General features: G+C 40.0%; 1 protein-coding gene across 1 annotated transcript in view; it reads right to left on the reverse strand.

Moving 5' to 3' along the window:
• Positions 1-18,679, reverse strand: part of ARID5B (AT-rich interaction domain 5B) — a 178,592-nt gene that overhangs the window by 78,210 nt on the left and 81,703 nt on the right. Inside the window, exon 4 of the mRNA XM_045841939.1 lies at positions 10,938-11,168. Coding sequence (XP_045697895.1) covers positions 10,938-11,168 — 231 coding nt within the window. The remainder of the gene's footprint in view (positions 1-10,937; positions 11,169-18,679) is intronic.

Below are 18,679 nucleotides of genomic sequence, written 5' to 3' on the forward strand. Positions count from 1 at the left end.
AAGTCCCATTCTGGTTTCACAACTGCCACACTAATATGTGGCCACCGACTTTCCTGATCAGTTCCTCAGCTGCCCAGTGGGGTCAATGACACCTGTCCTCTTGGTGATAGAGTTGTTCACTGGTAAGACACTGAAGAGTAGGGAAAGCACTTTGCATAGTATGGGGAGTGCTCTTCCACGTGGAGAAGGTTCCTCCCGTGAGGTGTGAGTGGCAGGCCTGAGGGTAGGGTGAGCAGTTTCCAGGGGTGGGGCTACGCTCTCCGCATCTCTGAGTCCACCTCCTCAGCTCAGGCAAATGGCACTGGCACCAAGGGTCAGCAAGACAATTTAATGGGGCTCCACATTAGTTCATGTTTGTTCTAGTCCTGACCCATTTCAACTTCCTTTGTTCTAAGAACTATAGAGAACTGCATTCTCTGTAACACAGGACCTGTCATATGGGCTGTGGCAAAGACAGACCTCAGGAGAACCAACTAGTGCCAACTAGTTGGAATTATATGTGCTGGAGTGGGGCAGGGATTGCTTCCCTGATACAGTTACTAGCACTGTGTGGGATACTTTCATAAAAATAGTTTATCTGCTGTTTTAAAGAGCTAATGCTCACGTCTAACGCTGGGAGGAAGAAAGTGTAAACTGCTAAATCCTGTGTGTTGTGAAATTGTCTCATCCAAGATCTTCCACAGAGCTCACCTGAGAGACAGAAAACCTCATCCTCATCTACAAATAACATGGGGCAAGCAGGTGATCCATGAAGTATCGGTGGGGCTTCAGTGCCATCCACCAAGTAATCTTCCTAATACTGAACACTGTACCAGCAGAGCCTTTTCTTTCCCAACACTTTCTGATACGATTCCAGCCTGAACAGTAATATATTATGTTCCTGATCCATAGAGCCCATATTTTGTTAGAACTGGTCAATGTACTGTATGCTAATGGCCCTACCATTGTTCCTTGGTTTCCACAGTGAATTTTGTTATTGGTGGGTTAAAGGCTGGAAAGTTCTCTCTGTGTTGACTTCTGATTACCATTTCCCCTATCTTAAGGATGCTCTTCAACTCCTTCTGAAAGAACAGCCTTCTAGGTTGTGTCAACTCCAGGGTTTGTAAAACCTCATAACAAGTGAACGATCTTCAACCAAAGATACTGACTAATTTATTTAGAATGTTCTCTGGTTTGAAAAGGTGAGTAAATGTTGAGGGGAAAAAAGAGTTCCTTTGAGTTAGACATTTTTCCCTGAATATTAAGTCAACTGTCAATGAGTTAAAGCTTAATGCTTAAGATCAAGAAATATTTGTCTCTAAGACAGGAGATAAGATAATGGAGATTAGAAGTCCTTTGGAATCTAGCAGGGTTTTTATATTATTTCAACAAACATATGTTAATACAGAGATGAGTAAGGCATGATTCTTATCCCTCTTGGAACTTAGAATCTAGTGAAGAGAAATGCAGTAGAATCTGTTGACTTAAATACCAAGCAGAAGGAAAAACCAACTTTGGAAAAGTACTGACTAACACAGAAGGAACAAGGAGCAGGATGTTAAATATGATTATTTTGAAGCAATTCTTTCAGCCTAGAAGCAGCCCTTAAAACAGCCAAGAAACCTAGCAGGCACCTCACTCCTAACCCCTATGTAAAGCTGGTGTTTCTCCTTTTGTTTCTCATATACCCAAGGGAACATGTCCCATTTGATAATGGACAGGATGGTTTTTCCTCCAAGAGGCTCCCTTTGGGCCCTAACCATGACGGAGCCTGTGAGACAAGGACCCAGGAGCATGTGCTTTTCTCAAGGGAGGGGAACATTTTTTAGGAAGAAAAAAGAAAATTTTTGCTCAGGGAGGCTGTTTCTCATCAATGTTGAAAGCTAAAAATGGCAGAGGAAACAATGTTTTTATTTGAGCTTCAAAGTCCAGATTATCTTCCACCTCCTCACCTGAAATAACTTCTTCCTTTTTCAATCCCTCCAGATCCAGTTGAAGATGCACTTCTTTTAAAGGCCTCCCCTGACATGCGGGCCCTCCCCGAGTACCTTTTAACCTCCTCAGTGAGCCTTTGGCTAACTTTCAGTGTTGCTTATATGCCAAAGCTTCCCTATTTACAAAGCTTGGCATATATCATCTCCTTTGGACATCAGAATAGCTCCTGACTCCTAGCGCCATGCTCCTGTCACTTTTTGGTAGAAAAGTCCATCCACTGGGGTCAGACGTCTAGGCTGTGAAGGCACCAGCTCCCACTTCAGCAACAGGCTAGGTCTGTGACGGTGTTATAGCTGTGTCACTGCAAGGTCACTCATAGTAAAATGCAGGATTGTTAAGAGGGTCATGGATAATAATTGTAGCAGACCATTGCTCTGTGTTTTATCTCAGCCAACTTGATTTTTAAGTATCTTGAGAGAAGAGACCAATATCCCAACAATGCCTGGACTTTTGCTTTAAACAGAGTTGGTGCTGAATGAATGAATGAATGAATGAATGAATAGATAAGTACCCAAGAAGCATTTGAACACACTAGTCTTTTTCTGCCCAAGTCCCGCCTGTTCTTTAGACCTCCTAAATGCAGACTAGAAAGCTAAAAAGGCCATTCACAGGAGGGATTCTGAGGGAGAGAATTTCTAGGCAACTTCCAAAGGGAGCATGAAGTCCAGATGATGGCATCAAGGCCCAGGCCGGCCAGCAACGAGAAGCTTTCTGAGCAGGCAGTGCAGCCGGCTCCGGTGCCAAGAGCTTGGCTCCTCTGCCTCTTTCGAAAACCCATTACCAAATCATGGCAAGCAAAATTTAATTTTAAAACGGGAAATGATTTATGTGCTACAGGAATAAAGAAGTGACAGAAGCAGGAAAGCTTGCATACATTACAATTTTTGAAATTAGACCTATAATTTTTTTCCTTTAAAGGAGGGTGCCAAGTTGGGAAAGCCAATGAGTTCTAAGCAGAAAATTACAGAGAGGTCGATAATGAAAGTCCTGTCAGCATCGCAATCCCATGTCTTAAAAAGAGTCCCTGAGAACACAGGGCAGTTTACTATCCGTCTCTTTCAACTCCTCCATAGGTCCAGCACTTGAAGAGCTCTGCATCTATATCTACTTCTCTGACGAGATGGGAAGCCTGGGGAGATTTGAACAGGGAGGTGATCACCCTGGCTGGCATGTTGAAAAGAGACCAAAGGATTGCAAGGGCTAAAGCAGGTAGACTGGTGTAATATATATATAAGAGAGGACACTGGCTGGCATCAATTTCTTGATCCCAATCCAGTGGTTTTCAGATTTTGAATCTTTATGATTATTCTTCTCCTAACCACTCCAACACATACCAGTCCCTCTAAATCCTGTAAAACCTATTGTGCATTCATTATCTAGAGATCTGATGATCAGTTATCTGCTTCCAGTCAACCTTATTTCAGGAAACTTGAAAGACCTTTCTGAGCTGGGTCCACCCTGAGAGGCAGTCTAGTGTAATGGTTAAGAGTATGGATGCTGAGCCAGACTGTCTAGCTTCATGTCCTGGTTTTGCCACTTGATAGCTATGTAATGTTGCCATGCTTAAATGTCCCTATCTGTAAAACAGGGGAGAGCGGTGATATTGACATACAGCATGTATGTATCTATTCATTCATTAAACCAGTATTTATTACATATCTACTCTGTGCCAAGTCTTGTTCTGGTCCCTGGGCACGTGGTTGTAAACAAGACAAAAGTTTCCAGCTCTTGCATTATGGTATGGGTGGAGATGGAGTCACAGAGTATATACATGTAAAGAAACAAATGTTGGCATTAATATCCGATAGTGATGAGTTATAGGAAGATAATTCTACATTGCATGATGGGATACAGCTGGACTTGGGCAAAGGGAAAGGTCAGAGAAGACTTCCCTGGGGAGGAGACAGCCGAGCTGAGGCTGGAATGACGAGAAGGAGCCAGACCCATGATATTTGGAAAAACACATTCCATGCAGAAGGACAAACAAACAAGTATTTCTAGAATGAACGGATGTTGAATGATATTCTGTAGCAAATGATACCTCACTATTCCCAGCAGTTTAGGTGTGAAACAATCTTGTGGGTAGCTTTTGAAGAACCACTATGGACCTGATATGTGGTGACGGTTGTGTTGGGTGGGGCAAGAAGTACAAAAAGATCTGGGTAACAGTGAGCACTTAAGCAGCACTTACCCTATAGTATCTCAGTGCTTTAAGTCATTCACTCACTTAATCTTCACAACAATCCTGGCAGGTACAATCTATATGTATGAGGTATGGTCTATGGCTATGCTGAATTGTGCCACTCCCTTCTCCACATACTACAGTGTGAATTCCTGAAAGGTGGAAATTCTTTTCTCTCACTCGCAATTGTGTGCACAAGGACCAAACGAGTACTTGGTACACAGTAGGTGTATAACATGTATTAGTGAAATGCATGAATGGATTACAGGAACAGGATTAGCACTGTGGTGGGCTCTAAGCATCCCCAGAGAGACTAACCTACAGTTCACCTACTGGGTTGTACTTTAATCCTTCCAGCTCCCCTGGCAGGACAGAAGGACGGGATTTAGAGAGAACCTTCATTCATCAAGAGGATTTGAAAAATCAAGTGAATATAGCCATCCTGAACTTCATTCTCCCATCCCTGCCCTTAAACCATTACTTTGCCTGTGATTTATCTTTTCAATGACCTGGCCCTTTCCTATAGTTTCTTTTTTTTTAATTGATAAAAATATCTGTTTCACCCTAGAGAGGAATATGTTGATCTTGCTAATGTAATGGGATATAACTTTCTTGCTTTTCTGGATGAAATGCTAGGTGAAATATTAGCCAACACAGACACAGATCCTTTCTTCTGGGGTGAACAAGAGTTTATTGTACTCGTGCGTCTAAATAGTTTTTAATAACCCATTGAGTCGACTCAGCTACAAAAGGAGTCCAGACTTATTTTAAAGTATCCTTTCAAGTTCTAAAAATAGAAAAGAAATCCACAAACCCTACTCATTCCATATATCATGAGTCTGAAAATTAATTTACAGTAGAAACACAAAAGTTCTTTTCACTAGCCCCTGAGAGATGGTACCCTAGCTTCCTACGCCTCTGCCCAAGGAAGTCTGCACTCTAGCCTCTCTGTGTCTTACTGTCTTGAGCCAAGGCTGTATGTTAATCATTACCCAAACCACAGAGCACATCCAATACACCTCTACCAGCACAACTATTTGGGTTTGGTTTACTGTGTTCTATAATGAACTTAACATTCTCTCTGTCCCTTCTTTGGCAGCCAAAAAGAGAAGGTACCAAGAGTAAGTAGTCTTGGTTAAATTACTCTCTAATGATAAACAGAACCTAGAAAATTTTCTGGATGAAGCAGTCTTCCAAAGTGCGACCTCTGCAAGTTAAGTTTTCTGCGTATACAGCAATATACAGGAGGCACAACTCCTTTCCCACTTGGCTTTGGTTAAAGAGAAATGTCTGCCTTGTTATCATCTGGGAGATCAGGGGGCACTACAGGCAGGCAGCAAAAGGCTGCATGTGGACAGGGGCCAGGAACAAAGCCATTTGATCATCGAAATCCACTGTGACCATGAAACCTACTTTGGCAAGGAAAAAAGTGTTTACTCACTTACAAATTCCCATGATCCTTAACAAAACAACTGCCTTTCCTTTCATTTCCAGAAAAACATGTGATGTTTAGAGGGGAAGAGGCAGAGTCCAGCTCATCCTTTATGCTTCAAAATAATTTTATAGGCCCAACATTTTCTTTCATACATCAAGGTTTTGTCTCCTCTTCTGTTTCCGTCTGTCCCTCCCTTTGCTTTTTCTGCTTTTGTCTATAGTGTCATTATTTCACCCATCAGAGAAACAGAAGGGGAAAGTTCAGTGCAGAGTCAGAAAAGCTTCTTTAAAACATTATAAAAAATAGAAAACTTTTCCATTAAGGTTCTAATAAGAGTGTGGAGCCTTAGTGTAATGGTTCCTTTCTTTTTCAATGAGCAAGATTGGTTCAGATGACTACAAGTTGTCTAAGGTCTAACATTGTATAGGATCGACAGAGAATCTTCATTTATCTAGGGGAGTTTTGTGTTTTTTTTAAAAAATCAAGTAAATAGAGACTCATTCTGAGCCTGGTAAGTGGGCTTTTACTACTCAATTTTAAGATAGATAAGTGAATGGTCTATGTCACTCAGAGGAATAGCAAATTGGACAGATGAGCCTTAACTAACCTGGGCTATTTCTGAAAGCTTAGCACTCTTTTTACTCTACCATTCTGTCCCCTCTGACCATTAGCAGAGTATGTGTTTCAATATTGAGGTAGCCAACTTCTTCTCCCTGAAGGTCAGACTTCATGGTGTTCTACACGTGGACCAAACACCAAGATGGCGGTCCAATGCATCATCATACTTTTCAGGTTAATTACCATGTCCTTTCTTTAACTCCATCTCATTTCTTAATCAAGAAATACACACACACACTGAACTCCAAAAAACTTAGAAGCACAACTTATATCTTTTTGTCATTCAAAACTCAGACTGAAATAAACTGTATTTTTTTTTAAATGAAGCATATCTTAATTCATTTAGTCCCACCCACTTCTAAGGACTGATTCCATCTCATTTATGTATATTGAGTTCACCTTAATCTCTCTGATGGAAGCCAGTCCCTTAAAGTTATCCATTTACCTACTGTACTGCGTGTGCCTTTGTTTGGATTTAGCTGTCAACACTTCCCACATGTGAAATCAATCTGAGTGACGTTAATGTAAACACTGTGCATTACAAACTGGTGGACATTTTATTGTTTGAACAGGAAAAATACACAAAATGTTTGCATGTGTGTGTTTTCTCTACAGCAGAGACAATAACATAACATAAATGACAATATGTGTTTTACAAAAGAGAAATTGAATTATAAAAAGGTAAAACCAAGGGGGGCTGCTGGGGAATGCTTTATGTTAGGAGATTCTAACAGGGTGGTGGGGGCAGGAATTATCCACAGGGTAAAGGTTTTTATGAGAAAAAATGTCATTCATAATGTCACTTTCCCCGCATGTTATTTTAATCTCATTTCCTAATTGCATGTGCACTACAACCAGTTTTCATAATGCATTAATAGGGAGTCCAGTTGCTTTAGCTTTAAAAATAGTCAGATCTCTTGTGCTAAGAAAAGAGCACATCGCCTTTAAGAGCATCGTGACTGACAAGATGGAAGAATGCGGGCAGGATGTGGAGGCTGAAGCTTTTCAATCACCTACCGTTAATATGATTCAATTTATGCTTATGTCATAGGTTTAGACACTGCTCAGTGCTGTAAGCAAGGAAAGGACTTGAATAAAACACAGTGAAGAAAGCAGATGGTATGCTATCAAAACCCTTCAAGCCTAAAATAACCTTTCCCAAGTAAAAAGGATAGTTAATTAAAATCAGGATATATTTACTCTATTCTGACTACCTCAATGTAAATAAAAATCAAAATGACACTACTGTAATGTGGGACTAAATGATGAAATTTCATCTATATTATTTTTCTTTAATAGTTTCCAATCAAACTTTTCATTTAACAGCTTCATAAAATTCCATGGAGAATTTATTTATAGGCACTCTTGGTAGGTTTCAATGCCTTACTTTTATTGTGCAATTAAACTTGTTTATTCAGTGGACAACACTGAAACAATGGGGAGGGGGTAGTGCCTGGGCAGTGGGGCAAAGCTACCACACAGAGCAAAGCCCGTTTTCAGAGAGGAGCCCCGGGGAAGGGCAGCAAGGCATAGAGCACGTGGAGAAAACGTGGGGCATCCCTGCCCCCGAAGGAACACCCACTTCCAGTTCCAAAGCCACTGCCTAGGTTCATCCCAGCCCTGGTCCACCGACTCACATTCAGGCCTCCCTGGCAGAGAGGGCATCAGACCATTTTTAAAACTCATCTTGAGGGCAAAACCCACTAAGGGCGATGACTAAGGACGAAGAAAACTAAGAGAGGCAAGTAGTTGATCCAGGGTGGAGGCAGCCATTTCTAAGATGGAGAGTCAATCCTAAAAGTTTTCTAATAGCCTCTCGCCCCATCCTCCAAAACCAGATCCAGTTTTGCCTTTTCCACAAGGCTTTTCCTGACCTTCCCCATGGTCACATCTCCAGTCGCTTTACTTCTCCCACCCCTACCCCAGTGCGAAATTCCTACTGCACTTGCTTTCTGCTACACTCACCAAATACTTAATCACTGACTTTCCTGTAACATTAGTTAACCTTTCAGGTGCGTTAATCCTGTCTTCCCCAATTAGATTTTAAATCCTCAAAACAAGAAGGGACTGTGTTTTATTTGTCCTTTGGACGCCCCCCTCCCAGCCCTACTCCATAATTCCGTTTAATAGAAGAAAGCAAAAAAATATTAGTTAATAAAATAAACATTATTTAATCATAGGAAAGTAGACACTATCCTTTTGAGAAGGGCCTTGGAGGCATTTTATGACAATTTATGAATTTCACGTGTCAAAGGTGTAGCTGCTAAATGCTATAAACTCTTTGCCATCAGCTCCACCATTCATTCACCTGGTGATATGGCTAATAAAATTTGATTTTTACAGCCTAGGCATACTGTTACCTAAATTACATTGGACCAATTACTGAAGTCACCGAACGTGTGGTACAGAATATACACTGTGTAGAAATTCGTCTGCGGGCCCCTTGGCACTCGCGGTAATCTGACAGAAGTGTTTCAGTCACCTGGCAGTGTTTAATATTCGGAACATTTGTTTAATGCTAGTCACTAATTAAATTTATGTTCTTCCACCAACTGTTAGTTGGTTGGAGAAACCCAACCCCATGTTTTAACAAACCCTTTAACTCATTCTGATTTCTGTCTAATACAACCACTTGGAGGTTTAAGTGGGTATTTTCTGGAAACTGAGAGTATGACCAAAAGTGGGAGGTAGGGGAGGGTGGTTGGGGAAGGTGTTCAAATTAAGCCAAAATAAGGTTTTTTTCGGGGGGAGGGGTTACTTACTAAAATGAAAATATTCTACGAAATACAGACTATTCAAAGTACAAATATAACTAAAACATTCTAATATTTTAATTATTAAAGTAGCCATCTAGAAGCTCTTTAAAGGTACCTTTATTCCACAAGAAAGCTTTCACTTTAAGAGGCGGGAGAAGAAAAACAGCATTAAAATTAGCTACACCAGAAGAAAGTTCAGGAAAACATTCAAAAGTCAGATGCTTGTGTTTGTGAGAACATTTAAAACTAATTTAGTAACCTAACCATTGTGATCGTTGTTAAACTGGAACTTCTCTCCATTACCAATTCTAAATGCAACAGTTTTGGAACTCAATGACTAATAACTCCTAAATTAGCCCAAAAGGTTGAAACATTTTCTCATTATATTATACTGTGAAACTCTAATTTTGAATACTCTTAAAGGAGGGAAAGCATTCTTTGAGTTTTATTCTGTGTTAGGAATTTAGGGGCCTTTTTAGTGCCAAGCAGGATGGGGGGACGGGAGTGGGCATACAGAAGAAAAACTCGAAATTAAATTATTGAAAAGGGAAGATTTGTAAATGCTGATCTGAAAAGAGATAGTGTTTTAAAAAAATACATTGGATACATCCATCTAGTTGAATATAAAGGTTTTTTTGAATATTAAAAATATGACAACAAATTCTTGGGAGAAGGAAAAAATAATTTGTGTAAGTACTATTACTCTTACAGACTGACAGTCATTTGACAAGCAGAGCCATGAAAAGCATCTGAAAAAACAGTTTGTAAAAACAATGTCATGTGCAATGAACTCGGGTCCCCTTCCTCTCTTTATTCCCTTCCTCCTTGGATCACCATTTCCCATCCCCTCATCCTCACCCCTCCCCTGCCTACACACCTACTCACAATATCCCTCCCACAGCAGCTACAGGGCCACTGGAGTCAGGAATCGTCAAACTGGAGATGCCATGGTGGACTTCCAAAACCATGCTGAGGCCTGTAATGGTTAAACGGAGTAATCTGAACCTGAATAATCTGCAAACTAGGGATCCTTGAGAAAATATTGGCCAATAGAGTCAAGGAATATACCAGCACAAGGGACCATGTGCTCTCTGTGGGCCAGAATCTCAACCTCTTCTTAATCTGGGTACCCTGAGGAATTCAGCATGGGCCAGTCATTAGACTGGTCGTCAACAGTGGTGGTTCCCAGAGAAGGGAGAAGGTGAGGGTGGGGGTTGTTCACGTCTCTGTAAGTCTGAAAATTCCCAGGAACATGCGTAGTTTGAAAAAGCACCCCCAAAGTATTCTGATGTCTCTGGCCACTGAGAACCACTGATAGGATCCAATCCCTTCAACAGAGTAAAAATGTGAGAGATGTGATCTTGGCTTGCCTCCAGTCACGCACTGCATCATGCAAGGCCTTCCACACTGGTGATATATCTTTCCTCCTTCCCTTCTGTCTTCAGAGACAAATGACTGATCAGCTAGGCAGAGGTGCAGATAAAAGTATGTGCACATATATCCATCTTTGGTGGGCACAGTGTATAAAGATATATGTATATATAAAGATCTATCTATCTGTCTATTCACCATATAGTACTGAAATGGTTGCAACTGGCGCATTTTTGCAGTTCCTTATAACACTGAAAAGTGAGTGATCAGATAAATAGCAAATCAGAATCTGAATAGTCAGAGCCTTTTGAGAAAGAACATGAAAGCTTCCTGTCCTAAAGTCCAACTTCAAGGTCAACCAAGCAACTTCAGACTCTACATTGAACAAGTTCTAAATGATAATCTTCTACCCTGGTAAACAGAGGCTGCCAAGGAGGCATTGATGCCTTATGCCGCAATAATTTGGGAGACAGGCGGCGGGGGGCACATTAGGCTTGTGAAAATCAGCCCTGTTCCCCATCACTGCTCTTCATAAGAACTGAAAACAAGTAGGCATGCACGCACAAGTTTCACATTGGAATAATAATAAAAAAAGACTCACCAAACTCATCACATATACTCTCATTTTCTATGAGTGTTGGGTGGTCAAAGGTGTCCCGACAGTACAGGATCTGAGGGTTCTTGCTGACCACTGCAATGCCCCCCAGGGCTAATGCAAACTGGTCCGTTAGAATGGAAGATGGCTTATCCTGGATGCGTTTCAGCATCGAGCGGTACCGGCAGTACTGGGGGTAGCTGAGAACTATCACGTTCGTTTCTTCCTCGTCCTCTCCTAGACAAACAAGAAAACACCTCCATTACCCTCTTCCCTCCAACAAAGAACTGTCATGGCCATGGCATATCTTCAATAATCCCTTCTGGTCTTGTACTGAAAATATAGTCTTTAATACAAGACTCTTATAACCAGTTTATGTTCATTACAGGCTGGCAATGCACTCACCCTCCAGCCCCACCTTACCAGTCCAGCTGCACAGAAAAGCCTGAGGCTACCTGTACAGAAATGAAAAAGTAGAGAGGGAAAACCCTATAGACAGATTAAGCAATTTTGGGGTCATCAGCAAGCAGTATAACCAAAGAAAACTATTTTGAAAGAGTCAGATATATATTTTAAGCATTAAAGTCATCATTGTAGGAAAAATCAGAATTTTGTTGAGCTTCTTTATGCTTATATCTCTGCACTCTGGTATGGCTCCTTTTCTTTTTGAGGGGAGGGAGGTTATACAATTTTACATTGCTTGAGGACAAAGGTAATCTACCTCCCAAGAGCTGTCCATGAGCCTAAAGAGTATCATTGTCCACTCTGGTGGCTGTTAGTGCCATTCAACAAATATTTCTGGTTCTCTTTATGGTCCTGTGGAAAGACTGTGCTTCCAGGTCCACTGGAGACAAGTGGTCATGTGACTTGTTTTGGCCTATGAAATAAGACAGAAGTGAGTGGCTCCTTTAAGAGCTAGTGTTTGACCACACTCACTCCTTCCCCTTGCTCTGGACATCTGTAATGTTTCAGATAGTGCCAACTCTGCCAGTCGGGGTCTTAGAGTGAGAGTAACATGGAGCCAAGTCCCTGATTGATCCTAAATGGATATATAAGCAGAAAAGAAACCTTTCTTGGGGTTTTTCACAGTGTGATCTATTCCCTACTTGATTGATACATCCACCTCCTCTGTCCTCCCCTCTACCCCATACCCACTATCTTCTGATGTTTCTCAAATCCATCTGGTAGTTTGGCACATCTCAGAGAACCATGCTGAGAGGACTCCCCAAAGCAACCTTTTGAAAGAGCTTCATGAGAACCAACTTAACTCAGGAGAACAGTTCAGCAACTTTAAGAAAGCTCTCTCGTGCAATGATCTTAATGCTTATTTACACCTCATTATATCCAGTGCTTATTTATAAAAACCATATTCTGCATGGATGAATCTTTCCTTCATCTTAAGCTTGAGATATGGCAAACACCCCTCTTTGGTAGCCTATCACTGGCACAACATCAAGCTGAATTTAGGCTCCATGGACCACTTTGCCATCATTCTCTATAACCATACCATCAGGGCATTTGTGAGTAATTCCCAGATATGTCACTTGCTTATCCAAAGGGGAAAATGCTCACTATTTCAAGCCCTTACCATGCTACAGGGAATTGCATGAGACAGTTGTTAAGGATACCAACATTATCGTGGCCATCTGGTAACCAGTGGAAGCTGACTGAGTGAGGACAGAACATAATGATGGAGCATCACCAGTACCAATGGAAGGTGTGTGTGTGACCTTTTCAGATAGGAGGCTAATGCCCAGATGTATCTCTAATTATGTTCTCATAGTTCCTTAGGCTGGAGGCTTCTTCAAGAATGGAGATGTTCAGCTGCTTTCAAGATGACATCTTTTAACAGTTTACTTTTTTTTTGACTCCTGCCTGGTTTGTGGGTAGCTACTTTGTCAGCTGGCACACTTAATTAAAAGGAAATATGTTTACATTGAAGGCAAGTCTCCAAATGAAAAGAAGTTTTAAGATGCTGATGTATGTCCCAAGACACACCAATTTGAGATTTTTACAGCAGATCAAAAAATGAGTTCACACTTTGGGTTCAAATCTGTGCTTTCTATACAGTTAAATTACACACACAAAAAAATTAGTGAAAACATTCAGCAAACATCATCAGAATTCTGGAGTATCTAAGAACTCTCTGCAGAAGCAGACCTCAATGTGTCAATTTATATTATTACACTCTGTTTGTCCAAGATGATCAAGTTTACCCAAGACGGTTCAAGGTGAGAGCGTTGTAACCATGGACCCCCAGGACTTATTTGAGCATGCTCAGTGGCTAGTACCATCTCCTGTACATAGGAAATACTGTGCAAATACCTGTTGATTCCCAGATTCTATCTTGGTTGTGCTGTGGACGTTCTGCGATGGGGTGAAAGCTCCCTAGTTTCTCCAAGGGTTCTTGAAATGAAGTAGAGAAAGTTTGAGCTTTTCATGTTGAATGAGGGAGAAAGAACAGATGCCTCAGAGTTAGTTTTATAGCAGATGTCACCTGGACTCTAGGAACCATTTCACTTCCTTCCTATCCCTTCACTCTCCTTCTCTGTTTTTCTCTGACCATTTTTCATGACAACACCAACTCTAACATCTTCCTAATTCTTTGCTCTGGATGGAATTAGCTTCTGGTTATCTTCTGTGCTTAGAAATGGCTTCTTTCTTTTCTTCCCTTCCTTCCTCCCTCCCTTCTTTCCACCCTTCTTTCTTTCTGTTTTTCCTCTCCACATGATTCTAGCTTGAAACCATTAATCTTCTTTCTTCACACAGCTCCTAAAAACACGAGCTGTGACATGAATCCTTCTCTTTCCTTTAGAAGAAAACTAGCAAGTTCCCTCTGTCCCCAAGTCACAAAAACATGTCCTATGATGTCCATTCATTCTGGAGACGATGTCTCTGAGTGACCCTGGGACTACCTGCATTGGATTCACACAGGGTACCTATAAAAAGACAGGTTCCAGGGCCCATGAGAAATCACTGACTCAGAATCTTTAAGGTTGGGGTCCAGGAAATTCTGATTCTGGATTTAGCTTTTTGCACAGACTTACAGTAATTTCATTTAGTTTGCATTTTGATCCTACAGGAGTTCAGTTTTCAGATGCAGGCTCCTGCCCATAGTGCATTATACAAGGCCTAGAACAGAACACAGGAGTGAACTCCCTTCTTTCTGCCACTTCCCCAGAATTGTTGCAGGTATCACAAAAAATCAGCAAGTGAAAAAAAGCCCTCAACTAAAAATATGAGGGACTGAGGGACTGCTTTCCTGCTTAGGAAGCAGAACAAATGCTGTTGTGATTTCTTGTACTACCAATAAACCACTAAAATTTACAAAGGTGTTTTATATAACATATCTCTTTTGCTTCTCACATAACCCTATTAGTAGCACTACTACCTGCTAATATCCTCCCAACTTAGGGATGGAAAAACTGAGGTTCAGACACACACATGACTAGTCCAGTATCTCCAAGAACTGGAAAGTGATGGATGTGACACTATAACCCGTTCTTTTTCTTAAAAAAAGATTTTATTTATTTATTTTTAGAGAGACAAAAAGGGAGGGAGAAAGAGACTGAGAGAAATATTGATGTGTGAGAGATACATAGACTGGTTGCCTCTTACACGCCCCCAACTGGGGACCTGGCCCACAACCCAGGCATGTGCCCTGACTGGGAATCGAACCAGTGACTTTTCCACTCACAGGTCAGTGCTCAATCCACTGAGCCACACCTGCCAGGGCTATAATCCATTCTTTTAACTCTAAGTGTAATAAGCACTAATAATAATAATAATAATAATAATAATAATAATAATAATAACAACATTATTGTTATTATTAGAGGTTTAACTTATCTACAATATTAGGGATGAAAATGGGGGCCTTTGATCAAGTAAAATATGAGACTTCTGTTTCATTGAGAGCTATAAAATTCATCCATATATAAGCCAGAATTCTTCTATTCTGTTTAAGTCAGCTTGTTATTATTTTGGAACAGTGCATTTCCCTTTGTGACTATTTAACATTTTTGACACACCTTTTATGCATACCAACTTTCCATTTTCTACCCACTTAAGAAATAAAGCCAACTCCCAGTTGTGTGAGCCTAGAACCCCTGCTTCTCATTCACTTCTTTCCACATTAAGAGGCCAGAGGCCCAGTTGGGATCTGGTCTACAATGACAATGCTCAGTGATGCCAGGACATAAATTATGAGAACTCTGTTGCTTATGAACAGAACCACCCATTTGGACCAGAATTTTGGCATTGTTTGGACAGAGGCAGATTTCCAACCTTACAATTAGATATCCCCAGGGGAGTTGCCTTTAGTATTTACAAAAACCAGAGAAAGCCCAAGAGACCCTCAGGACTCCTGTGAAGGTGAACAAATCATTCTTGGTGAGAGTGAAGTTCCAGGGGAAAGGTGAAGCCTGGGAGGATCAACAGTCCGTCTAGGTCAAGGTTTCACTGAAGGCAGACACTCTGAGTCTCTTCTTGGAGTCTAAGTAGACATATTTATGTAACTGGAGAAACACTTATTTTTCACTCAAGATAGAGTGCGGTCAACTTAAAATGAAAGATATATATACATATATATATATAAATTATGAATTTGGAAGAGCTTTCTAGTTCTAAAATTCTACAATCCTGTAACTCCCTCATTAAATTAACTTCCTTCTGATACAGCTACAAAATATTAAATTGTTCAACAGCTGTCATATTTTGCCCTAGTATATGAAGAAACAAAGCCAAACAACCCTTTCGAGAATTCTTATTTAAATTCCTCTGCCACTTTTCTTTCCTTACTCGTCTCAGATACACGTAAACAAACAGCCCTATGCAAAGTTATCCACGAAACGGAGTCACCTGTCATGCTGTGCAGGACACTTTCCCCTTTCTGATGCATAGTGAGTCTAGCAGATAAATCTAAGAATGAATAAGGAATGGGTAAATTGTACAACTGTTTAGCAAAAGACAAACACAGTGCTCTTGGAACAAAGATTTTCTTTCAACCACGCCCACATCGGAAAAGAAATCAAAGTATTACCCTAAGGAATCTCCCTCTAACACACTCTAGTCAGTTGTAGTTGGTTGGGTTATGTATACATTACTTGATTTCTGTCAACAGAAAATGATCAGCAATAAATTACTGGTACCAAAGACTGAAATTTAAAACCATAATTATGATACTCTATTAAAATGTCATCTCATTCTTTAACTGCCCCCTCCGCCAGAAACAAAGTGAATATGCCTATTTTAAAATGAAATATTCAAAGGGAATAAGAGAACCAAAATTACTAAACCTCATTTCAACTCCAATGAAAAGAACTTTGCCTATTAAAAGTTAATACCTAAAGTACACCGCTTGTAACACTCAACCAAAATTACTCTAATCCCATGCTTATATTATAATTACACGTTTTGTTAACCTCTCTCAATGTCAATTTTTCACTTATTTATATATTTTCAAAGTGCAAAACAGAATTCCACAGAGAAACTGTAATTATAATGTGAGGCTCCACCCGAGCTTTTCAAACAGTAACTGTATACCATTGCTTTAATCCTCAGAGTCGGGCTGGGGGTGGGGAGGGGTGGGGGTGAGGGTAAGAGCGGGCACTCATTCTGAATAGCGTGTTGCTCCAGTTGTCTTTGTACAAAGGGAGATGCATGAAATAGCAAACACAATGAATTAATGGAGCATTGACTTTCAAATCTCCATAATGCTATTTTTTAAAAAATAGATAATGGTGGCCAAATGCACAGAAGGCTGAAAACATAAATTCTGGAGGAGAGATTTGCTTTTATCTCTTACACAACAATTTAGAAATGTAACTTTCTTTTTCATTTGGGTGGGGGGAGGAGGCAAAGCTTGTTTCAGAAACATCACACTATTATGCTTACTGAAAACCACTATAATCTACTTCTAACATCAATAAGCTTGAAAAAAAATCTTTCAAAAAACCCTTCACACCAGGATTTTATAGAGCCTGGTGGAAAAAGTATGCATGTTCCTTCCTGCACCTAATTACCTCAACTGAAAAATCTGCCAAGTATTTTGCCCTTTAGTTCTCTTAATCGTATTAGGGCAAATGCACTTGGATGCCAATAGAAACAAACATTTAAAGATTTTTGCTTAAAAGATTCCAAATATGTATGAAGGCTACTTTTGAGACACAATGTCCCTCGTCCTTCACAGACAACATACAGTGTTCTTTTTCTTTTCTAAGCAAATATGACTTTGTTCATGTTATAAAACTTGATGCACTTGATGTCTGGTTGTGAGACAATTTAAGTAAAATAATATCAATATGAGAGGCTCTTACAATGATTTATGCTTCTTTCTTTTACTTTATTACATTAGACATTCCTTTCTCAAAGCTTTATACTTTTCACTGTGCTCCTAGCAACCGACGGCAAAGCATCAACTTTATATACCTGGCACGATTCCAATTCTTACTGCTATTGACAATAATAATGAAGTTTCCATTTAATTGCTGCTCTGTTGTGACACTGAATATTTGTCATAATTAGGCATTTCCTATTTTCCATCTATTCATTTTTGATTATTACTGAAAATAATTTTTTTATCCCAGAAAACTGAAGTTATGAAAATTCTACAGATAAGAGTAGCTACAGCTGTTACTATCATTACCAACATTGTAACATGCAGTAAAAAAAAAAGAAAAAAGAATATAATTTCTCGGAAGGTAATTTTCCCTTCAGTCTAAGTGCTCTTATTCATCTTACAGTTACTCAATGATTTCCTGTTCTAATTACAGGACATTATACAGAAAGACATTTGTAAAAAGAAAAATGCAGCAGTGCACATGACTAAATAGCTTGAATTGGTTGAAAGTGTTTAAAATTCCAGAGTTGTGTATCAACTTTATCAATTCCTGATTACAGCTCTGTGTAAATGTGTAACGTGCCCTACCGTATTTCTAAATCTTAAGGCAGTAAACTTAGTCCCCAAAGTTAGTACACATCAAAGGGGAAAATACATTTGCAGTTAAACTGATGTTGAGGAGTTGGGGCGGGGGAAGATCAGGATTTTTTTTTCCCCTCATCAAAGCTTAAATTGGAGGCATGCCAAGGCAAGGAGTGGAAAATATTAATAATAAAAATAAATTAAATGCCTGATTAAAAGGAAGAGAGAACAAGATTCCATCCAGAATAGAAATGAAAATGCCACAGACTATTTCATAAAAACATACTGTGACGTAAATTACACATCAGTATTGCACTGTTGTGGTTATTTTGAGAAATGGTTTGTACTGTAAGTCAGCTGGTGCTGCCCCACCCTTAATGATTTTGTAATTCTCTACACAGTAAGCAAGTAGGGCAGCCCTGAAATGGCTAAGAAAGAAAACAGACCCAGCCATACAGATCTGGCAATAAAAAGATAATGTACTTTTAACATAACAGAACAAGAAGATTGGCTTTATTTACTAAAAAAAAACTACTTTAAATGGTCCCCAGCTTGCCATTTGTTTTGATAAATGGAAAGACAGATCTTCCCAGGACAGGCAACAAAAACATCACTGGAGAACTTATAAAAAAGAAAATGTGGGAAAATATGTCAGTGCGTGGTTGCAAACAGAACAAAGAATATTTCAAATGCAAGACCCAGGGTCTTGCATTTGAACCAGCTGTTTCCAAAAGCAAGCCACTTCCAATAGAGGGACACACGAATATAAAAATAGGTATTAATATGGTAATATTAGCTTTGCCCCTACTCTTAATTCCTCACTCAG

The sequence above is a fragment of the Phyllostomus hastatus genome, unplaced genomic scaffold (assembly GCF_019186645.2).
Source record: "Phyllostomus hastatus isolate PE091 unplaced genomic scaffold, TTU_PhHast_1.1 phas_contig_38, whole genome shotgun sequence".
Taxonomy (NCBI): Eukaryota; Metazoa; Chordata; class Mammalia; order Chiroptera; family Phyllostomidae; genus Phyllostomus; species Phyllostomus hastatus.